Genomic DNA, 17,629 nt, shown 5'->3' with positions numbered 1-17,629 from the left:
GTCCCCTCCTACCTTGTGTTATAAATATCCAAGCCACTGCCTCATGTCCTCTTGCCCATGCTGGACTGCTTGAAGGCAGGAGCCCCATCTGCTTACCTTGGTTTCCCCCCCACACCCCCCAGTGTCCGGCTGGCCCCTGGTGGCACCTATATGCCTGGTGGCTCATTATATTCCGCTGGGTTGAATGAAAATTCAGTTGGGTTGAATGAAAAGGATATGGTGGAGAAGAGATGAATGGAAAACACTAAGCAAGGGACAGACAGCAGCACAGAGCAGTGTCAGTGCTGGAAGCCATCTTCAAAGACCACTTCATCCAATGCCTCCCTGACCCACATTCAATTTCCTGACTACCTCTAGAGCAGCCTGCCAAGGAGTCTCCCAGGCTCTGTTCACTGCCAGTGACAGGGAGCTCAGCCCCTACGGTGGCATGAGATAATCCAAGGAAATCATTTAGCTGTGTGCCACATGGTCCCCTGATAGCTGATTTTTCATGGGTGCTTTCTCTGTACCAAGACACTGAATCCACACCAAAGTGTAAGAGGTAGGTACTATTGGGGTGCCTGGGTGGCTCAGTCGGTTAAGAGTCCGACTCTTGGTTTCGGCTCAGGTCATGATCTCATGGTGTATGAGTTCGAGCCCCGCGTCAGGCTCGACAGCACAGAGCCTGCTTGGGACTCTCTCTATCCCTCTCTCTGCCCCTCCCCCACTCTCTCTGTCTCTCTCTCAAAAATAAATAAATAAAACTTAAAAAATTAAAAAAAAAAAAAAGAGGTAGGTACTATTATTATCCTAATTTGACAGATGAGGAAACCAAGGCACAGAGTTATAGTACTTGCCTAAGGTCTCACAGCTGGTAAGTGGCAGAATACAGAATAGAATGTGAAGCCCAGGACTGTGGCCCTAGGCAGTATGCCCTCCTGACCTCTATGCCAGCCCCGTTTATTGAAATAACGCGAGTACATATGTCGTTTCAAATTGCCTAGCAGCCACCCTAAACAAGTAAAAAGAAGCAGGTGGGGAAAAAAAAAACTTCGTGGAATTTATTTTAATAACACATTTATTTAAAACCAAGATAGCATCGTCCTAACATGTAATAAATCTTTAAAAAGTTATCAGTGAGACATTTTACATTCTTCTTCGGGGACGAAAGTTTTGAAATCCGATGCTATCCTTTATTCACAGTACATCTCAATCTGACCTTGCCACATCTCAAGTGCAAGTAACGCATGCGGCTAGCGTCCCCTGGATCAGACTGTCTGTCAAGGTGCTTATGTGGTACATCCTAGTGCATAGGAAGAATCCAATACATATTGGCCACTATTATGATTATTTTTGCCACTGATTTTCGTTGGTGGTGGTCCATGGAAAAGCTGGGCTGAGGCCCCAAGCCCTTGGCATTGGCTCTTATAGCTCTATTCTTAATCTGAGTCTTTCAAGCCAGCAGCTTGCTGTCTCCCAGGCTAGGCCAAGCTTCGTGGATCCTTGGCCTGTGGGTTGAGAAAAGCCAGCCTGTCTCTAGGAAGGGTGGGAGAGGCCCGGCTGAGGCCTGCCTATCTCCTGGCTGGCCAGCTAAGTACCAAATGAAGTGAGGCCCCCTTGGGGTTTATAGGCTTGTGCCCCTCTGCTGTGGAGCGTGTGGGGGGTCCAAGAGCACATCTGGAAGGGAGAGGGCAAAGGCCCTCCTTCCATGGTCCCTGGAAACAGCATCTCCTGCACACTTTAGGCAGACTGGGCCTTTAAATAGAACAAACAAACAAACAAACAAACGCCCCCATCACTGCTCCCTTCTCTCTCTTGGTTCCTGGATAGCTGCTAAGTACATACAAAGAGGCAGGCAATGTGAGCCAGTGGTTCCCAGCCCTGACTGCATATTGGAATCACCTGGGAAGCTTCAAAATAGTAAATTGGTGCCTACCTCCATAGGTTGTAATTGAACTGGCCTGGGGTACGGCTGGGCCTTTGGTGTGTGTAAAAAATCCTCGGGGGTTCTACCGCGCAGACAAGTTTGGAAACCGCTGTGCTAACCCTTAGGGGTACAAGCTCATTTAGCCTCCATGGTAGGTATGATGCAGGTGTGGTTATGGCTCCCACTTTACAGGTGGAAAAATGGAGGCTCGCAGTGGTAAGATAACTGGCCCCCCAAGTTCAGCCAGCCAGGAAACAGGCATAGTAGGGATTCACCAGCTATGGTCTTAACCAGTAGTGTGCTGCTAAATGTTTAACAACTGGCTCTCTGGAGTGGGGGTGGGGGGTGGCCGGGGTGGGGGAGATGGCGGAGGGGAGGGGAGCCTGATCTGTAGCACCCGCCCATCTCTATGGTGTAACAACTCCCACCATGGCCAATTTTGAGCTATCAAAGTGATATCTCTGAGTGCAGACTTGGGAAGAAATTCACACAGGTGACTGTTGGGTCAGGATGGCAGGCTTCAGCACGTGGCTGGGCCCCCTGTCTGCATGGGGAAGGGTCCCATCGAGGGGGAGGTAGGTATCGTTAGTAATTTCCTCAATTTTTAGTCATAGAACTTTCTCAAATGAAAAATTTAAGAACCCCAATACATCCCACAGATAAAAAGCAGTATGTTGTTCGTAGAAGCTTAATTTATTTTTTTAAGTTTATTTATTTTGAGAGACAGATAGACAATCCCAGGCAGGCTCCACGCTGCCAACGCAGAGCCTGACGTGGTGCTCGAACCCACGAACCGCGGGGTCATGACCTGAGCCGAAACCAAGAGCCGGACGTCCAACCAACTGAGCCATCCAGGCGCCCCAGTAGAAGCTTATTTTATAAACTTAAATTATAATATCATGTGTTTGTGCAAACTGGGCTCTCCCAGGTGACCCCTCAGGGCGGGGTGAGGGGGCACTTATGAGCGTGGATGGTAGGTGGCATGAGGAACAGCCTCTACTCAGAGCCGGGAGACCCGTGCTCCAAGCCCACCGTTGACTCTCACTGCCCCTGTGGCCTTGAGCAAGTCCCTGCTCCTGGGGCCGCCATTCTCTTGGGTTTCCAGGAGACAGAACTGCATGTAGGACCTCTGGGGTGTGGTTTTTCAGGCTGGCCTTGACCCTGCGGCATCCCCCACCTGACCCCAGAAAGCCTTGGCCCTGTATTTATAGCCATGACTTCAGTCTCTCCGGTTCTGCCGAAGCTGGTTCCCTGGCCCACATATTTATAAACCCAGCAGGGCAGAAATAGATGTGACGTGCATGGGACTTGGCTGATTTTGTGAGCAGGCTAGATTTGGCAAGTCCATTTGGAACGGGCTCGAATCCTCCAGCATCCTGGGTGCTGCGAGTCATGGGTGATCCAGAGCTGGAAGGGCACTTGGAGACCCCAAGCCCAGCCCTGTACTTGTCCGGTTGTGGGTCCTCAAGGCCTGGGAGTGGAGACATGTGGCGCAGGTCACAGAAGGCATGGCAGAGCCATGGCCAGTATGAAGGGTTCTTTGCACTGACCCTCAGAGAACCCCCAGATGGCCAGCTCAGGCCCCAGGCACCCTCAAGTCCTGGCTTGTTGTTTTCCTGCTCTGGAATCATGGGTAGACTCATACTCCCGGCCTCTATTTCCCCATCTGTTAAATGGGAATAGTAGTAGGTACCTGCTGCCTACCGCTAGTAGGTAGTTTTTATGGGGAATAAATAAGATCACAATTGCTATAATGTATGAGCTCAGTGCCCAGCACATAGTCAATATTCAATAAATGGTAGCTTTTATTCTGATTATATCCCCAGTCACCCCTTGCCAAAAATAATTCTAACAATAGCTGCATCTCATCAAGTACTTATGCACATCACCTGACTTCATCTTCACAACATTGTAACATCATCATTATAATCCTCAAGTTCATTGCATAGCAGGTGTTTTACACCGAGGAGATACTCTCAGTTTAATGAATTTGGAAAACAATGTTTTTCAAAGAGATAATGCTAATATGCAAAATCATATTTGTATATCCAGGATTATAAAAATACTCAACCCTAAACGGCAGATGTGTTCATAAGATGAAATGAACAATTGCACAATCAGAATATCAGCATAAGAAATAAATCTCCCAGAGGTTTGCAGGCTTACGTTCCCGAGTTTGCCACCTAATGTTGATTTTATGTATTTATAATTGCATATGAGAATTTAACGTAATTGCAAACTTGAAATACATATGCCATAAAAACACAGAATGGCATCTGTCAAGGTTTTTCACATTAATATCACTGTTTTCTCTGTCCTAATAATACACCGCAGTCCCTGGTTCTCTTTCCTGCTTAATTATTTTTCCATTGTACTTATCACCATCTGACATACTTTCTTATTTATTTATCATCCATCCACCCCAACTAACATGTGAGCTTCACGTGGGCAGGGTTTTTTTCTTTTTTGTTCACTGTGTACCACCCGTGCTTAAAATAGCCGCTGGCACATAGCTGGCATTCAGTGAGTACGTGTCGAATGAATGAATGAATAAATGAATGACTGAGTAGCCATTCTCCCAAGAAGGCAACTGAAATTCAGGGAGACAATGTGACTGGCCCAGTTATTGTGAGGCTGCACTGAGGCCTGGCTGACACTCATCTCTCCTGAGAACACCCAGCGAGCCCAGCTTGGGGACCTCTTCCCAGCCCCTCACCTCCTGCCAAGCGATCGTTTCCTGACGCCTCTTGAACTCCCCCCGCCCTGCCCAGCTTCACGTGATGCCCACTGGACCCTGGCTCCATCTGCCCCAGGAGGTGGACGGGAACAGAGGAGAGAAGAGATGTAGGGAGGAAGGAAGAGAGGTCACAGCAGGCTGGGCAGCCAGGGCAGTGATAGCTGGAGGCTGAGGCAGGCAGGAAGGAGGCCAGGATTGGTCAATCTGTCCTGCAGCACTGGAAGGAGGGGTCAGTCAGTAATGTGTGGCCACTACTTGCATATCTCTCTGGAGCTGACTTCAATCACTGGAAAATGACGGGACGGGGCAAGTCCAGGGTGAATTCAGGGATAGTTTCAATCTTGCCTGTGAATACCCCCACCACCACTCTGCCCAAGGCCTTTTCAGCTGGGGAAACTGAGGCCCCACTGGAAGGAAGTGACTCTTCCAAGAAGATAATCATGATAATCATGATAAAGCAAGATAATCATGAATGCTGGGCTTCCTCATGCCCAGCTGTTCTAGAGGTTGGGGGGCTTGGGATTCCCCCTTTGGAACCATAAGGAAGAAACCCCCCACCTTGGCTCCCATCCCCTCCTTGGAGAGAAGCACTAAGACGGGAACATACTCTCAGCTCAGATTCTTGAGGACAACAGAAGATCTCTTCCTAGTGATGGGGGAACTCAGCTCTGGATGGGCCAGACACTACCCCCCAAACTACTCCTGATGCTGAGGTGCTATTGGGCAGGGGTGGGGTAGGCAGATGAGCCCTTTGCACCAGATCTGACTTACTCCTTTCCCCAGGAGAAGTCCATTTGTGCCCCTAGGCTACACGTAAAGCTAATGCCTTGGTCACCTTGCACTCATTATTTTGATAAATATTTATTGAGTGGCTACTCTGTGCCAGGCAATGTACCAGATGTTGGAGATAATATCCTCCCTCTCTCCCTCCCATCCTTCCTTCCTTCTCATTCATTCATTCATTCATTCAGTATTAATTACACTATTGAGGCAGTACAGCCTTATGGATAAGAGTGATATCTGGGGCTAGACTATCAGGAGATGGACCCTGACTCATCCACTTACTAGCTGTGTGAGCTTGGCAAGTCACGTAGGCCCAGCTTCCCTATCTGTAAAATGGGGATAATAATAGCACCTTCCTTATAGGGTTGTGATGAGGAGGGGATGAGTTACTGCACACTAAGTGTCTGGAACAGCACCTGATATAGTAAACACGTCATAAACATCAACTATTATCTTTGTTGTTATGTGCCTGGCGCAGTGCCAGGTGTTGAGGAAACTGCTCCAAAATGTTCCTCTGGCAGGAATCCCTGCACGCCAGCCCTTGTTCCAGCCGCCCATCCTCTCCTCCCAGCCCCACCCCAAGAACTCGGCCTTGCAGTAGCTCCCCTAGTCCCATAGGGCCGCCCTCTACATCACCTCTCAAGCCAGGAGGAGAGAGTCCAGGCAAGTGAAGCCTGTCACACTTTGGTCTTACAGCCTTACCTCCCTCTGCCCTGCCACACGTAACCTAGCCTCAGCCTCTCCAGGCCCACATATTTCTCCAGATTCATCCCCAAATCGTCCTGCCTTCTTGCCTTCACTGGGCCTTGATGGATGGATGGTTTCTTCCATCCATCAGAATGCCAAGCACTTCCTATCAAGGTCCTTCAAATCCAACTGAAGCGTCATCATCCCCAGGAAGCCCTCCTTCCTTCCCCTCAGCCAAGAATCATGAGATCTGCCTCTGAATCTGCATTTCCCTTTGTTTGCAATTGTTGTTTCTTTTTTAAGTTCTGTGAGCAATGGGGGGCCATGGAGGGTCCTTGAGCAAGTGAGCAAGACATTCAAAGCTGGGCTTTAGAAGAATGGACTAGACCCAATAGAGGGTGGAGACAGGAAAAGACTACAGGTGGGGAGCCCAGGTGTGGAGACTTCCGGGGCAAAAAGGCCTTCAGAGGAATGAGGGTCTAGTCTTCCTGGGCTGCTCCTCCCCTCTCTGCTGCTTCCATGTCCCCACTATAGAATCAGCTCCTCTGATTTCCCCAACATGACTCACTAAATCACTGGGACAGTCAAAACTGACTCTCCATGCTCTGACCCCTGGAATGTACGGATCCTCCGCACCCCTCACTCCCTCTACCTTCCCCTGCAGCCACAAAGCAGGCTGTGGGCACTGCAGTCGGGGAGTCAGGGGAGGCCAGTGCTGCATACTCGCCTGGCTGTCCATCATCCCCAGAGCCCAGCAGGTGAGAAGACAGCAGTGCTCCTCCATTCCCTGCTGAGTGAAGGAATCAGCCTATGTTTTCCAACTAATCCCTACAACAACCTTTGGACATAGGCCCTATTTGAACCCATTCTGCAGCTGGGAAAACTGAAGCTCAGAAATATGAAGAGACCCGCCCAGGGTCAGGCGGCCACCGAATGCTGGAGTCAGAATTTGAATCCGATCTGATCCCAAAACGCCAGTGTCCTTCCCTCATCACACAGGGAACAGCAGGAAGAACATGAGGTTCCCAAGGCCACGTTCCCTGGGCCCACTCTCAGGAGGTCTCGGCAGCCCCTCAGATCTGTATGCACGGGGACCATAGAGCATCTGATGCTCAGCTCAGCTCGGTACCCTGTTTGGACTCCTGGAGGTCAGGGGAGGGAGGAAGGAAATTGACCCCTTGGGGTGGAGCAGGGCTTAGCTGGAGGCAGGTGCCTGGATGCCTGGGTCCTAGTACAAGACTTGCATCTGACCTGCCGTAGGACCTGGGTGAGTCCTTCCCAGCCCTGGGAAAGTTGCCCTTTCGGAGAAGAGGACAATAGGTTTGCTGCCTTCTGCGTTGGCCCTGCCTGCCGAGCCTCCGTGCCCTTAGAGCCTGTGGCCAGATGAGGGATGTGGATTTGAGGGAGCTGGCATTAGAGGACCCCCCCACCCCATATTTCTGCCAAGGTTGGAACTGGCTCTCTCCTGCCCACGTTTGGAGATGTGCCCACACAGACAGGCCCCCTGCAGGGGTTCCAGAGTTAAGTTGGCAGCCACTGAGAGCAGAGGGTGAGAGCACAGGACCCAGCAGCTGAATTCACACCCTGCTCTACCACTCACCACCCGTGTGCCTCTGGATTTGGAATTTACCTCTTCTTGCCTCAGTTTCCTCATCTGGAGACAGCGCTCACACAGCCGCCCCCCAGGAGTGTTAGGTAAAAGGCTTGGCCACACACTAGCGGATGCTCGGTAAGCAGCAGCTGCCCTTACTGCTGTGGGTCCTGACCACCCTGCCCCTGCCCTGGCCTCCTGAGCTCAGTGGGTGTTCCAGGGCTCAGGCCGCAAGGGGCCTGCCCAGGCCCCCCAGCTGGGTTGGGAGTCCTCCCTCCTCAGGAGGGAGCCTTGAATTGGAGTGCTCCTGCCAACCCCTCCCTCCTGGCTTGGCAGCGTGAAGACAACGCTGGCCAAAAATATTTGTGTGGGTGGCGGAAAGTTAACTCTTCCGCCTCTCTCTTCTTTCCTGGAAACCGTGGCCACCGTCAAATACAGCAAAACAGAAGCAGAGATAGAGCGAGGCGAGGCCCCTGTGGCGTGTCAGGGAGAGCCCTGCCCCCCACACCCACTCCTGCCTGTTGCCATCTGGCTCTGTGATGGTGTGGGTGGCGGTGGTGACGGGGGAGGGGGGCTCCAAGGGCCTAGAATCATGGCATCCTGCAATGCCAACGTTGGATGGACCCTCCAGCATCATGTGGCTCAACCCTGCCACTGTGCCTTTGGGCAAACGGACTCCAGAGTACAAAAGGCATCTGCCCAAGGTCGCGTGGCCTTTTAGTTAGGCCTTTTCAGAATTCTACTGGCTCTTCGTGAGATTCTAGGATTCTGTGACTCTCTAGTGGCGGAAATCTGGCAGCAGCTGGTGAGTTCGAAAAAAGCATGGAGAGGGAAGGGCCCTGGAGCCATCTCTTCTCTTTGTGTCCACCATCACGGTCAAGGTGTCAGAGCTGGGGACAGATGGAGCCCTGTCACTTACTAGCTGTGTGACTTAGGCAGAAGTCACTTTGCTATCTGAGCCTCAATTTCCTCACTTCTGAAAGGAGACAACAGTACCCCTCTCAAGGGGTGGTGGTGATGATTTATCTCCACAACCTGAGCAAATGGCCCAGCATGGCATAGGTGTTCAAATACTGTGAGTGCCCATTCTTCTCTGGGCAGAAGGCTAGCTTCTTTGTGTTGATTTCCCTTCCGCTGCGGCTGCTATAACAGGTGCCTGTTATCTTTCCGATCCTGATGCTTGTTGGCCTTTCCCTAGTTGGCACTGGTTTGCCCCAGGGCCCGGTAATGTGCTTATCTTGCCTCTTACCTACCACACTCTCCTGGCACAGCTCCAACCAAGAAGCCAAGGCCTTAACCCAGCCTGCTGGTCTCAGTGGTGGTGGGGGGGGGGGTAGGGGTGCCTGGGGGTGGAGGCATGACCTCCAGGTCAAGTACCACAGCAGGTAAGGTCAGTGTAAGCCCCGAGGTCACCAGTGTCCACACTTTCACAACTCAGGGTTCTCACTATCCATGGGCCAGCCAGGGTGTGTGTGTTTGTGAGTGTGTGTGTATGTGTGTGTTAGGCGGGGGGTTCTTCTCTCCCCATTTTGCAATAGGACGAGTGGGATTCGGAGTATGCACACTTGCCCGAGTTCACACCGCTAAGCGGAGGTGGAATCTGTTAACCAAGATCTATAAATCCCAGGGTTTCTTCCCAGTGTACGTGGCCACTGGCCATCTTAAGCTCTACCTGCCCTTCCTGGGACATGGACTCCTGATCTCTATTAACGAAATCACCCCCCCCCCCCCCCCCCCCCCCGTCACCAGAGCAACAACAAACTTGGTTGCGCCTAGGCTCCTCCCTCTTCCTCCACACCCACTCTCCATCTGCCTCCCAGCCCAGCCAGTTCTCCCCGCCCAGGTTCCTCTCCCACGCACCCCTCTCCGCATCCCACATGCCCTCTCTCCGAAGCCATCATCACTGTTAACATTTATAAATAATCCTACTGTTATTATTATGGTTCTTGTTATCATTCACCACTCCCCCCACCAGATTTTAAGGCTTCAGAAATCAGAATACCATATCTTCTTTATCCCCCATTGTATGGTGTCTGGCAATAAAAGCTCAAGACGTTTTTGCGAAGTCAAAGAATAGCCAACACGTCTCGAAAACCATACTGAGTCCTCTGCACGTATTTTCTCACTTAGTCCTCCATGGGGATGGTACAGTGCCTATTTTGCAGACAGGGAAGCTGAGGTTCAGAGAGGGCAGCTAGGCAGGTGGCCGAGCTGGGGTTCTAGCTCAAAGCCTGGGCACACAAGCACGTTGCTGGCCCGTCCCCCTTGGTGCACACAGCCTCTTCCGTGGCCCCCTGGCCCCAGTCTTGGGTCCTCCGCCCCACGGTTCCTGTGATTCCTGTGGTGTATGTACCTTTTCTGGCATGTGAGAGAATGTTTTCTAGGCGGTGCCCAGTTAAGTATTTTTAAATAACTAGATATTTATTTAATGGGTCTTGGGGGGGAAATGACTTAGCGTGACATACTTGTGGTTTTCCTGCGATTATGGCTTAAGATAAGTCTAAAGTGACAGAAGTTAAGTTATTTAAAGTTGATTTGTGGAAAATAGTAAGCAAATAAAGTGTCCGGTGGCATAAGGATATGGTGAACATCTGGGATGTCGAATGACTGAAGCTTGGGACTTGGCTGTGGGTGTGTGAGACCTGTACCTCCAAACCCCAGCCAGTTCTCAGGGCCACCTTAAGGTGGACAAGTCTCAGAAATTCAGCCCAGAACACCCAGCATACGGTCTCATCTGCTGTTTCTTTTCTCCCCGTGCAGATAGATCATCTTGAAAGAGAGCCTCACAGACCAGACACAGGTTGAGAAGAGGGCTTGGGGGTCCACCACCCGACCCAGCCCAGGAGGGCCCCACAGTTGGACCTTGCCGCAGCTCTGTGAGTTGGCTGAAGAAAAGAAAGCTGCAGAGAGCCAGAAGAGACCCCTGGAGAGGAGCAAAGACGCGCGCCCGCACAGGTGGCCGGCCTGGCCCCCACTTCTGTGCGTCTCTAAGGAGAGGCAGCACCATGCTGGGTCCCCACCTCCCACCTGCCCCCCTGGGACCCAGCGAAGACAGGCCCACTCCCTGCACCTTCCAGATCCCTGATGGGAGCTACAGGTGTCTGGCCTTGGAGGCTGAGGAGAGCAGCGGTGAGGAGGGCCTTCAGGGAGAGGCAGGGCTCACGAACTTGGATGAGGACAGGGTGGCCAGCAGGAATGGGGACAGCCCTGCCTGCAGGGCCACCCAGGGGGCACCAGAGCTGCCCAAGGCCCTGGGCATCCAGGCACCCAGACACTCCAGAGAAGCACAAGGGGGGTCCCAGCATGATAACAAGGCCGGCCAGGACGGGAACGCGGTGAAGGCTCAGCTGGTGATGACAACCAGCCCCGGCCCCAGCCCCAGCGCGGGGCCCAGGGTTGCCCAGAAACCAGGTAAGCTCACGTCCCTTTTCCCCTGGACTGCCAGAGCCCACTGGGGACCCCACAGGTCTCCTGACCATATCTTCCCATGATCCATAACAGTCTGTCACAGTCCCACAGACTGTGGGGAGACAGGGGAGACTGGGATTCCGTGCCACATCTATGCCCACTCTTTTCTCTGCCAAGGGGGGCACGGGAGAAGGCAGGGAAAGAAAGCCCTGATATCATGCTTGGTTACACGAAAGTCCATCCCTCACTCTGTCTGCCCTTAATCGTTCGTGGCAACAAATGGCCTTGGATTCCAGGCAATGAAGGGGCAGGACTGCCTCTCATTGAACATATTGAGTGTGCCGGCTACTTGAGGGTGCTGGGGACACAGCACCGGGCAAAGCAGACATGGTTGCTGCCCTCATGGGGTTTCTGAGGTACAGACTGAAGCCTTTGATCCAAGCTGACCTCCTAATTTTACAGATGGAAAAACTGAGGCCCGGAGTGAGGAAGAGACTGCTCCAGGTCTCTCGGCATATTGGTGACTGAGCTGGGCCCACATTCCTCACCCAGGCTCCAGTTTCCCATCTGTTAGAGATGACAAAAGCAGGACCCGTGTCACTTGGGCTGAAGTGAGGACCCAAGGACAGTGTATAGGGAAGAGCTCAGTATTCACTGGATGGAAGGAAGGAGTGAATAAACAAATGGAGAAAGAGAAGGAACAAAGGAAAAAAGGAACGTAGAAGGAGGGAAGAAAGACAGGAGAGGGGTAGGGAAGGAAGAGGGGAAGGAAGGAAGGAAGGAAGGAAGGAAGGAAGGAAGGAAGGAAGGAAGAGAACGAAGGAAGGACGAGAAGGAAGGAAGGGAAGGAGGGAGGAAAGGAAGGAAGGAGGGAAGGAAGGAGGGAAGGGAAGGAAGGAGGGAAGGAAGGAAGGAAGGAAGGAAGGAAGGAAGGGAAGGAAAGAAGGAAGGAAGGAAGGAAGGACGAGAAGGAAGGAAGGGAAGGAAGGAGGAAGGAAGGAAGGGAAGGAGGGAGGAAAGGAAGGAAGGAGGGAAGGGAAGGAAGGAGGGAAGGGAAGGAAGGAAGGAAGGAAGGAAGGAAGGAAGGAAGGAAGGAAGGGAAGGAAAGAAGGAAGGAAGGAAGGAAGGAAGGAAGGAAGGAAGGAAGGAAAGAGGGAAGGAAGGAAGGAAGGAAAGAGGGAAGGAAGGAAGGGAAGGAGGGAGGAAAGGAAGGAAGGAGGGAGGAAAGGAAGGAAGGAGGGAAGGAAGGAAGGAAGGAAAGAGGGAAGGAAGGAAGGGAAGGAGGGAGGAAAGGAAGGAAGGAGGGAAGGAAGGAGGGAAGGGAAGGAAGGAGGGAAGAGGGAAGGAAGGAAGGAAGGAAGGAAGGAAGAGAAGGGAGGAAGGGAAGGAAGGAAGAGGGGGATGAAGGAAGGGAGGGAGGGAGATAATTTTCCTATAGGCTGCAGGAGTCAGGAGACAGCAGAGCAGGGCGGGACAGGGAAACCCGCACTGAATCACCTCCATTGCCTGGGCCCATGGAAACACTGAAGTGGGTCCAGATGGAGAGGACGTGAGCCAGGCCATGCTTGCTCAGAAGGCAGCTGCTGCCAGCAGATCCTGGGGGCACAGGGCGTGTGGGGGACACAGGCCTGGGAGGGCTAATGCGTCAGGAAGCTGAAGGAACACCTCATTTCTCTGCAGGCATTGCTACCGCCCTGGTTGGCATTGCGCCAGCCATCCCGCCCACTCTCTTTTCTGAAATAATTCTCTCCAGGCTCTGATCACCCCCCATGGCCATCCCCACCCCACACCCCGCCAACTCTCCCATGCTTGGGTCACACAGAAAGCTGGGCGGGATCCAGGAGATGTCTTCGATGCATCTAGGGCAAGAAGAAGGAGGACCCCAGGAGCGCCCAGCAGCCCTAAACTTGGAGGTGGGCCCTCACACCAGAGTAGCCCAAACTCAGGTCCCCTAGAGCCTGAAAGCCCCAGGACCTCCTCCTTTTCCTCTTACAGACCACGGCTGAGGGTCAGGAGACATGGGTACTGGTTCTGGACCTGATACAAACCAGCCAAACCCCAGCAAATCGCTCCCCCTTAGAGAGTTGCAATTTTTATGTGAAAATAAAACAAAAATAGGGGCCTCTCTACCTCACAGAGCCATTATGAGGTTTCAGTGATCTTAGACTGGGGTAGTGTTTTGGAAATGTTAGGTGATCCCGTGACAGATGTTAATAATAATTAAAATAATCCTCAACTCCACAGTATAACAGCTACTATTTGTTAAGCCCTTATGTGCTAAGCCCACTGTGCTAAGAGCTTTATATACATCACTTCACACAACCTCACAGTAATCCCCATGAGGGACACACTATGATTATCTCCATTACACAGATGAGAAGGTCGAGGTTCAAAGCACGTAGGTGCCTTGTGACTTATCTAAGACTCCTGGCTAGTAAGCCGCTATGCCATGATTCAACCACGGAGTTTTTTGAATATGGGACTTTGTTCTTAGCCATCGCTGTATTCTGGATTTACAAGGGGAGTGTGCTGTCTGCTGACATCCTGGAGTGGAAGAGACCATGGGTGAAGGGAGGAGAGGGGCCGCATTTAATGAATCCTGTTGGCCTCTCACACAGAGCTAGGTCATTTCTTAGTATCTCATTCTCGTCGATCTTACTGTATAGGTATAGTCTTTCAAGGCAGGTATCACTCTGCCCCTTTTACAGGTGACACAGCTGAAGCTCAGCGACCCAAGTCCCTTGCCCAAAGTCACACAGTCAGTGTTGGAGCTGAGACTATGATCACGGTCTTCTTCCTCACAGTCCTGTTCATTTCTTTCTCTGACGTCCAGCCAGATGGTCTCCAGTTCTGTCCTGACAGTTTCTGGGGACAGAGGGCGCAGGAGTGACCTCAGGAGGATGTCTCGGGGAAGTCTTCTCACGGGTGCGAGCAGGAAGGAATCTGGGTCTCGCAGGAGAGGAGAAATCCGGGTGGTCGTGCGTCAGAGCCCACACTGGCCTTTCTGCTCCCTCGGGAAAGGGAGTGGCTAGAGTCCCTTCTCTCTGCCTGGAGATCCGGAGGGAAGAGGCCTGTGGGGCTGCCAGGTTATTAGTGGATTAGGGCTTCCTTTTAAAGCTTCCTCCCGGTACCGCCAAAGGATTATAATATAAGCATCTTCAGACAATTACACCCGTCCTTCCGCAATTATACCTGCCTCCCTTGAGTGCTCCCTGGCAGCTTTAAGTATGGGTCATGGCATCTTCGGCCTTGGGCACCCACCACTTGGGGTGGGTGGGTACGTGGTGCCATTGCTCTAAAGCCTGAGTACCAGCTGGGCAGGGCAGAACGGCGTCCTTGGCAGGCTAGGGGAGCAGGGGGTGCAGAGAGATGATGGGGGTAGCAGCCTGTGGCTCAAGTCTCCTGCCGTCAGCTGCTGCCAACGTGAGAGAATAGATATGAGAAGGCAAGTGTGTAAGGCTCACGGCTGGGCTTCTGCCGGTGGTAGTTGGTCCACGGCTCACCAAGACAGCCCTGAGCTACGGCCGCCGTCCTCACCGCAAAGTCTCAGCTGGTCAACACTGGCAGGGCTCACGGAGATGATTGTGTAGATAATCCTGAGGAGACTCTGAAGCCCAGAGATGGTAACAGACTTGCCCCAGGTCACGCAGTAAGTTGCTGCGAAGCTAGAGCTAGAACTCAGGGCTTTTGCCGCCCCGCCCCCCCCCCCCCCCCCAGTTCAGCTGCCACACGCTGTGCTAATTGCTTTGTATGGGTCACTTCATTTCACCCTCTAAACACCCCTAGGAAGTTCACGCCTTTCTTATCTCTGCCTCACAGATGAGGAAACTAAGGCACAATGACTTTAAGTGACTTGTCAGAGTCTCAGGCCTGTGGGTGGAGGAGCGGAGATTTGAACCCCAGGAGGTCTAGGCCCATGCTTTCAACCACCTTCTGTGCTGCCTTGTCTCCATGGAAACAAGGCAGCAGGCTGTGTTCTTCCACCCACCTAGGGCTGGAAAAAGGTTGTTCAGGCTCTGGAGGATGGTGGGGGATTCTGCCAAGCCACGTTCCCTCCCCCTTGGATACACTTAGGGAGACCTGGGACCCACTGTTGATCCAGCGTCTCCTTCGTCTGTGGCTTTGGGAGAGCTGCCTTCCCCCCTCTCCAGGCCATTTGTCATTGGGGGCCCAGGCCATCTAGAGGGCTTGGGGGCCTTTCCCACTCGAATGGACACTGCTCCGAGCCTCTAAGGTGGGGATGAAGGTGTGGATCTGGCTTGTCAGATGCACCTTGCCCCGACCATGTTTCTATGGTTGAGGCAGAGGAACCCCCGGTCATGGTAAGAGCTGACAGTGGTTACTGGGCCAAAGACAGGATCCCTGCTCTTTAGGCCTGTGCGAGAGAAGGTAGAAAGAGCAGGAGGCTGGGCAGGATGCCATCCACACCCCCTCTCAATCCCACACTCCATAGTGACCATAATAGGAGGGCAATGGTGCAGGCTCACAGGGTCACATATACCTCACCCGTGCACCCACACACATGTTCACACCCCCATGGGTGCATACACAGACATATGCATACCATGTTCTTATGCAGATACGCATGTGTATATAATCACATATCTGCACACGCATGCATGTACGTGCCCTCAGACACCTACCTATCCACGCATGGGGTATACATGAGCACACACATGCACACCCCTCACTCAGGCATGCCTACCTTTCACCTGTGACACATGACATGTATCAGATTTGCATACACAGCTACAGTCCCGCCTGAAAACATACCAGTACACATATTCCTTTCCTCAGATACAGGTCAAAAGCATGTTCTTCTCTCCATTTTCTTTTGCTCACATACCCACACTTTAAAATCTCTCCTGCATGCACACATTCTCTCCTGTAGGCATATCCACTCTTGCACACCCACCGTCAAACACCTACGTACAGACTGAACCACTTTCTGTCCTCCTTCCTCTTCCCCATCTCTTTCTCTTTCATACCCACCCACACAGTAATTCTAGCTTCTCTCCTCCCTCCCTCGCTCCCTTTCTCTCTCTCTCTCTCTCTCTCTCTCACCCACACAGTTTGTTTCCTGGTTTTCCACAGGCTGGACTATAGCCACTTTTCTAGCACATGGGCTTACAAGGCAGGCAATACCTTGCCAGTCCCCAGGACCCTCTCTCTCCATGTTTCCCACCTCCACTTGTGGTGGCCCCAGCACAAGAGCAGCCGTGGGGGCAGAGGAATTCTCTGCAGACCATGAGGCCAACCAGTGAAGAGAGATGGGAGCAGCCAGACAGGGTTTGCCTCTCTGTCACCTGACCTCCCGCACTCTGAGCCCACCCACTGGGGACAGAGGATGTCCCAAAGCCAGGCCACCTGCAGCTTAGTGTTTCACAGAACCTCTGGTGGGGTGGGGTGGGGTGGGCTTACATGAGTCCATGGCTAACTTCCTCTAGCAGGAGTCTAAACACAGAACCTTGTATATGAAAGACAAATGAAAGTGGAACCACCCTGGTTGAAGGGGTGGGGTACTTGGAACCCCAGGAAACTTTGGTGAAAACCCAGGCCAACATTTTTCCAAGTGCAGTTACTTTTGTTTCAAAATTGGTGGGAGTGTGAAGGGTGCTTGTTATCAGTACTGTTTCCAAGCCCACTGCCTCTTCACCACTGGGAGGATGTGCTAGAATGTGGGAATCTCCGCTTTTAACAGCATCTCCCCCCTCCTACCCCCCCCCCCCCCATTCTGATGCACACTGACCACTGTCATGGGGCTCTGCTGAGCTCAGTCTGAATGGCATTTAGTTCAATAAAAAGATGGGGAACCAAAGTTCAGGAGCCACACAGCATCCCTATTGCTGACCTACCTACCAGTGAAGTCAGGGGATGGCCCCAGGCCAGCGGGGAGGTGACGACCTTCCTCAGTCCCCGTTTGCCTAAGTCCTACTAAGGTAGACAGTTATTCTAATCACCAGGGCTAAGAAGGGGGAGCGAAGATGGGCCTGAGGGGCACCGCATCTGGATCTGAAAGGAAAGGGGCTGGAGAGGTGGGAGTGGTGTCAGTTATGGGGCCGGAATCACCAAGATTTAAAAGAGGGGTGGTTGGAGGGATGGGGTGGGGGGAGAAGAGAGGGAGCTGAAATGGATGGAGAGACAGAAAGAACTGGGTGAAATGAAAGCAGAGGGGTCTAGGGACCGACCTGGAGATACAAAAAAAGGAGGAGGAAACAGAGACACAACAAGGCAGCAGAGTGTAGCACAGGGAAGGAAAGCGGGCGAAAAGGGAGACCGCCAGGATCCCGGGGCCGAGCCCGCGGGGGAGGGAGTCGCACCTCCGGGGGCGGGGCGGGGCGGGGCGGGGCGGGGCGGCGGGCGGGGCGGCGCTAGGGCCCCGGGGAGCGGGCGGCAGGAGCGCCGCTCGCCCGCCGGCCCAGCCCTCCCGGCTCCGGGCTCCCAGCTCTGGGTCCCCGAGAAGCCCGCTGGGAGGTGGCGGCGGCGGCGGCGGCGACGCGGAAGGGGCGCCCGGCGC

The 17,629-nt window shown here is 52.8% G+C and overlaps 1 protein-coding gene across 3 annotated transcripts in view; it reads left to right on the top strand.

The window, feature by feature from the left end:
* SYNPO (synaptopodin) overlaps nucleotides 1-17,629 on the top strand; it is a 68,759-nt gene that overhangs the window by 20,301 nt on the left and 30,829 nt on the right. For all 3 annotated transcript variants that reach the window (XM_045437114.1, XM_045437116.1, XM_045437118.1), the window contains exon 2: nucleotides 10,465-11,115. In XM_045437114.1, coding sequence (XP_045293070.1) covers nucleotides 10,710-11,115 — 406 coding nt within the window. In that variant the 5' untranslated portion in view covers nucleotides 10,465-10,709. The remainder of the gene's footprint in view (nucleotides 1-10,464; nucleotides 11,116-17,629) is intronic.

This window comes from Leopardus geoffroyi, chromosome A1, assembly GCF_018350155.1.
Source record: "Leopardus geoffroyi isolate Oge1 chromosome A1, O.geoffroyi_Oge1_pat1.0, whole genome shotgun sequence".
Taxonomy (NCBI): Eukaryota; Metazoa; Chordata; class Mammalia; order Carnivora; family Felidae; genus Leopardus; species Leopardus geoffroyi.
This window is presented reverse-complemented; position numbering and strand designations above follow the sequence as displayed.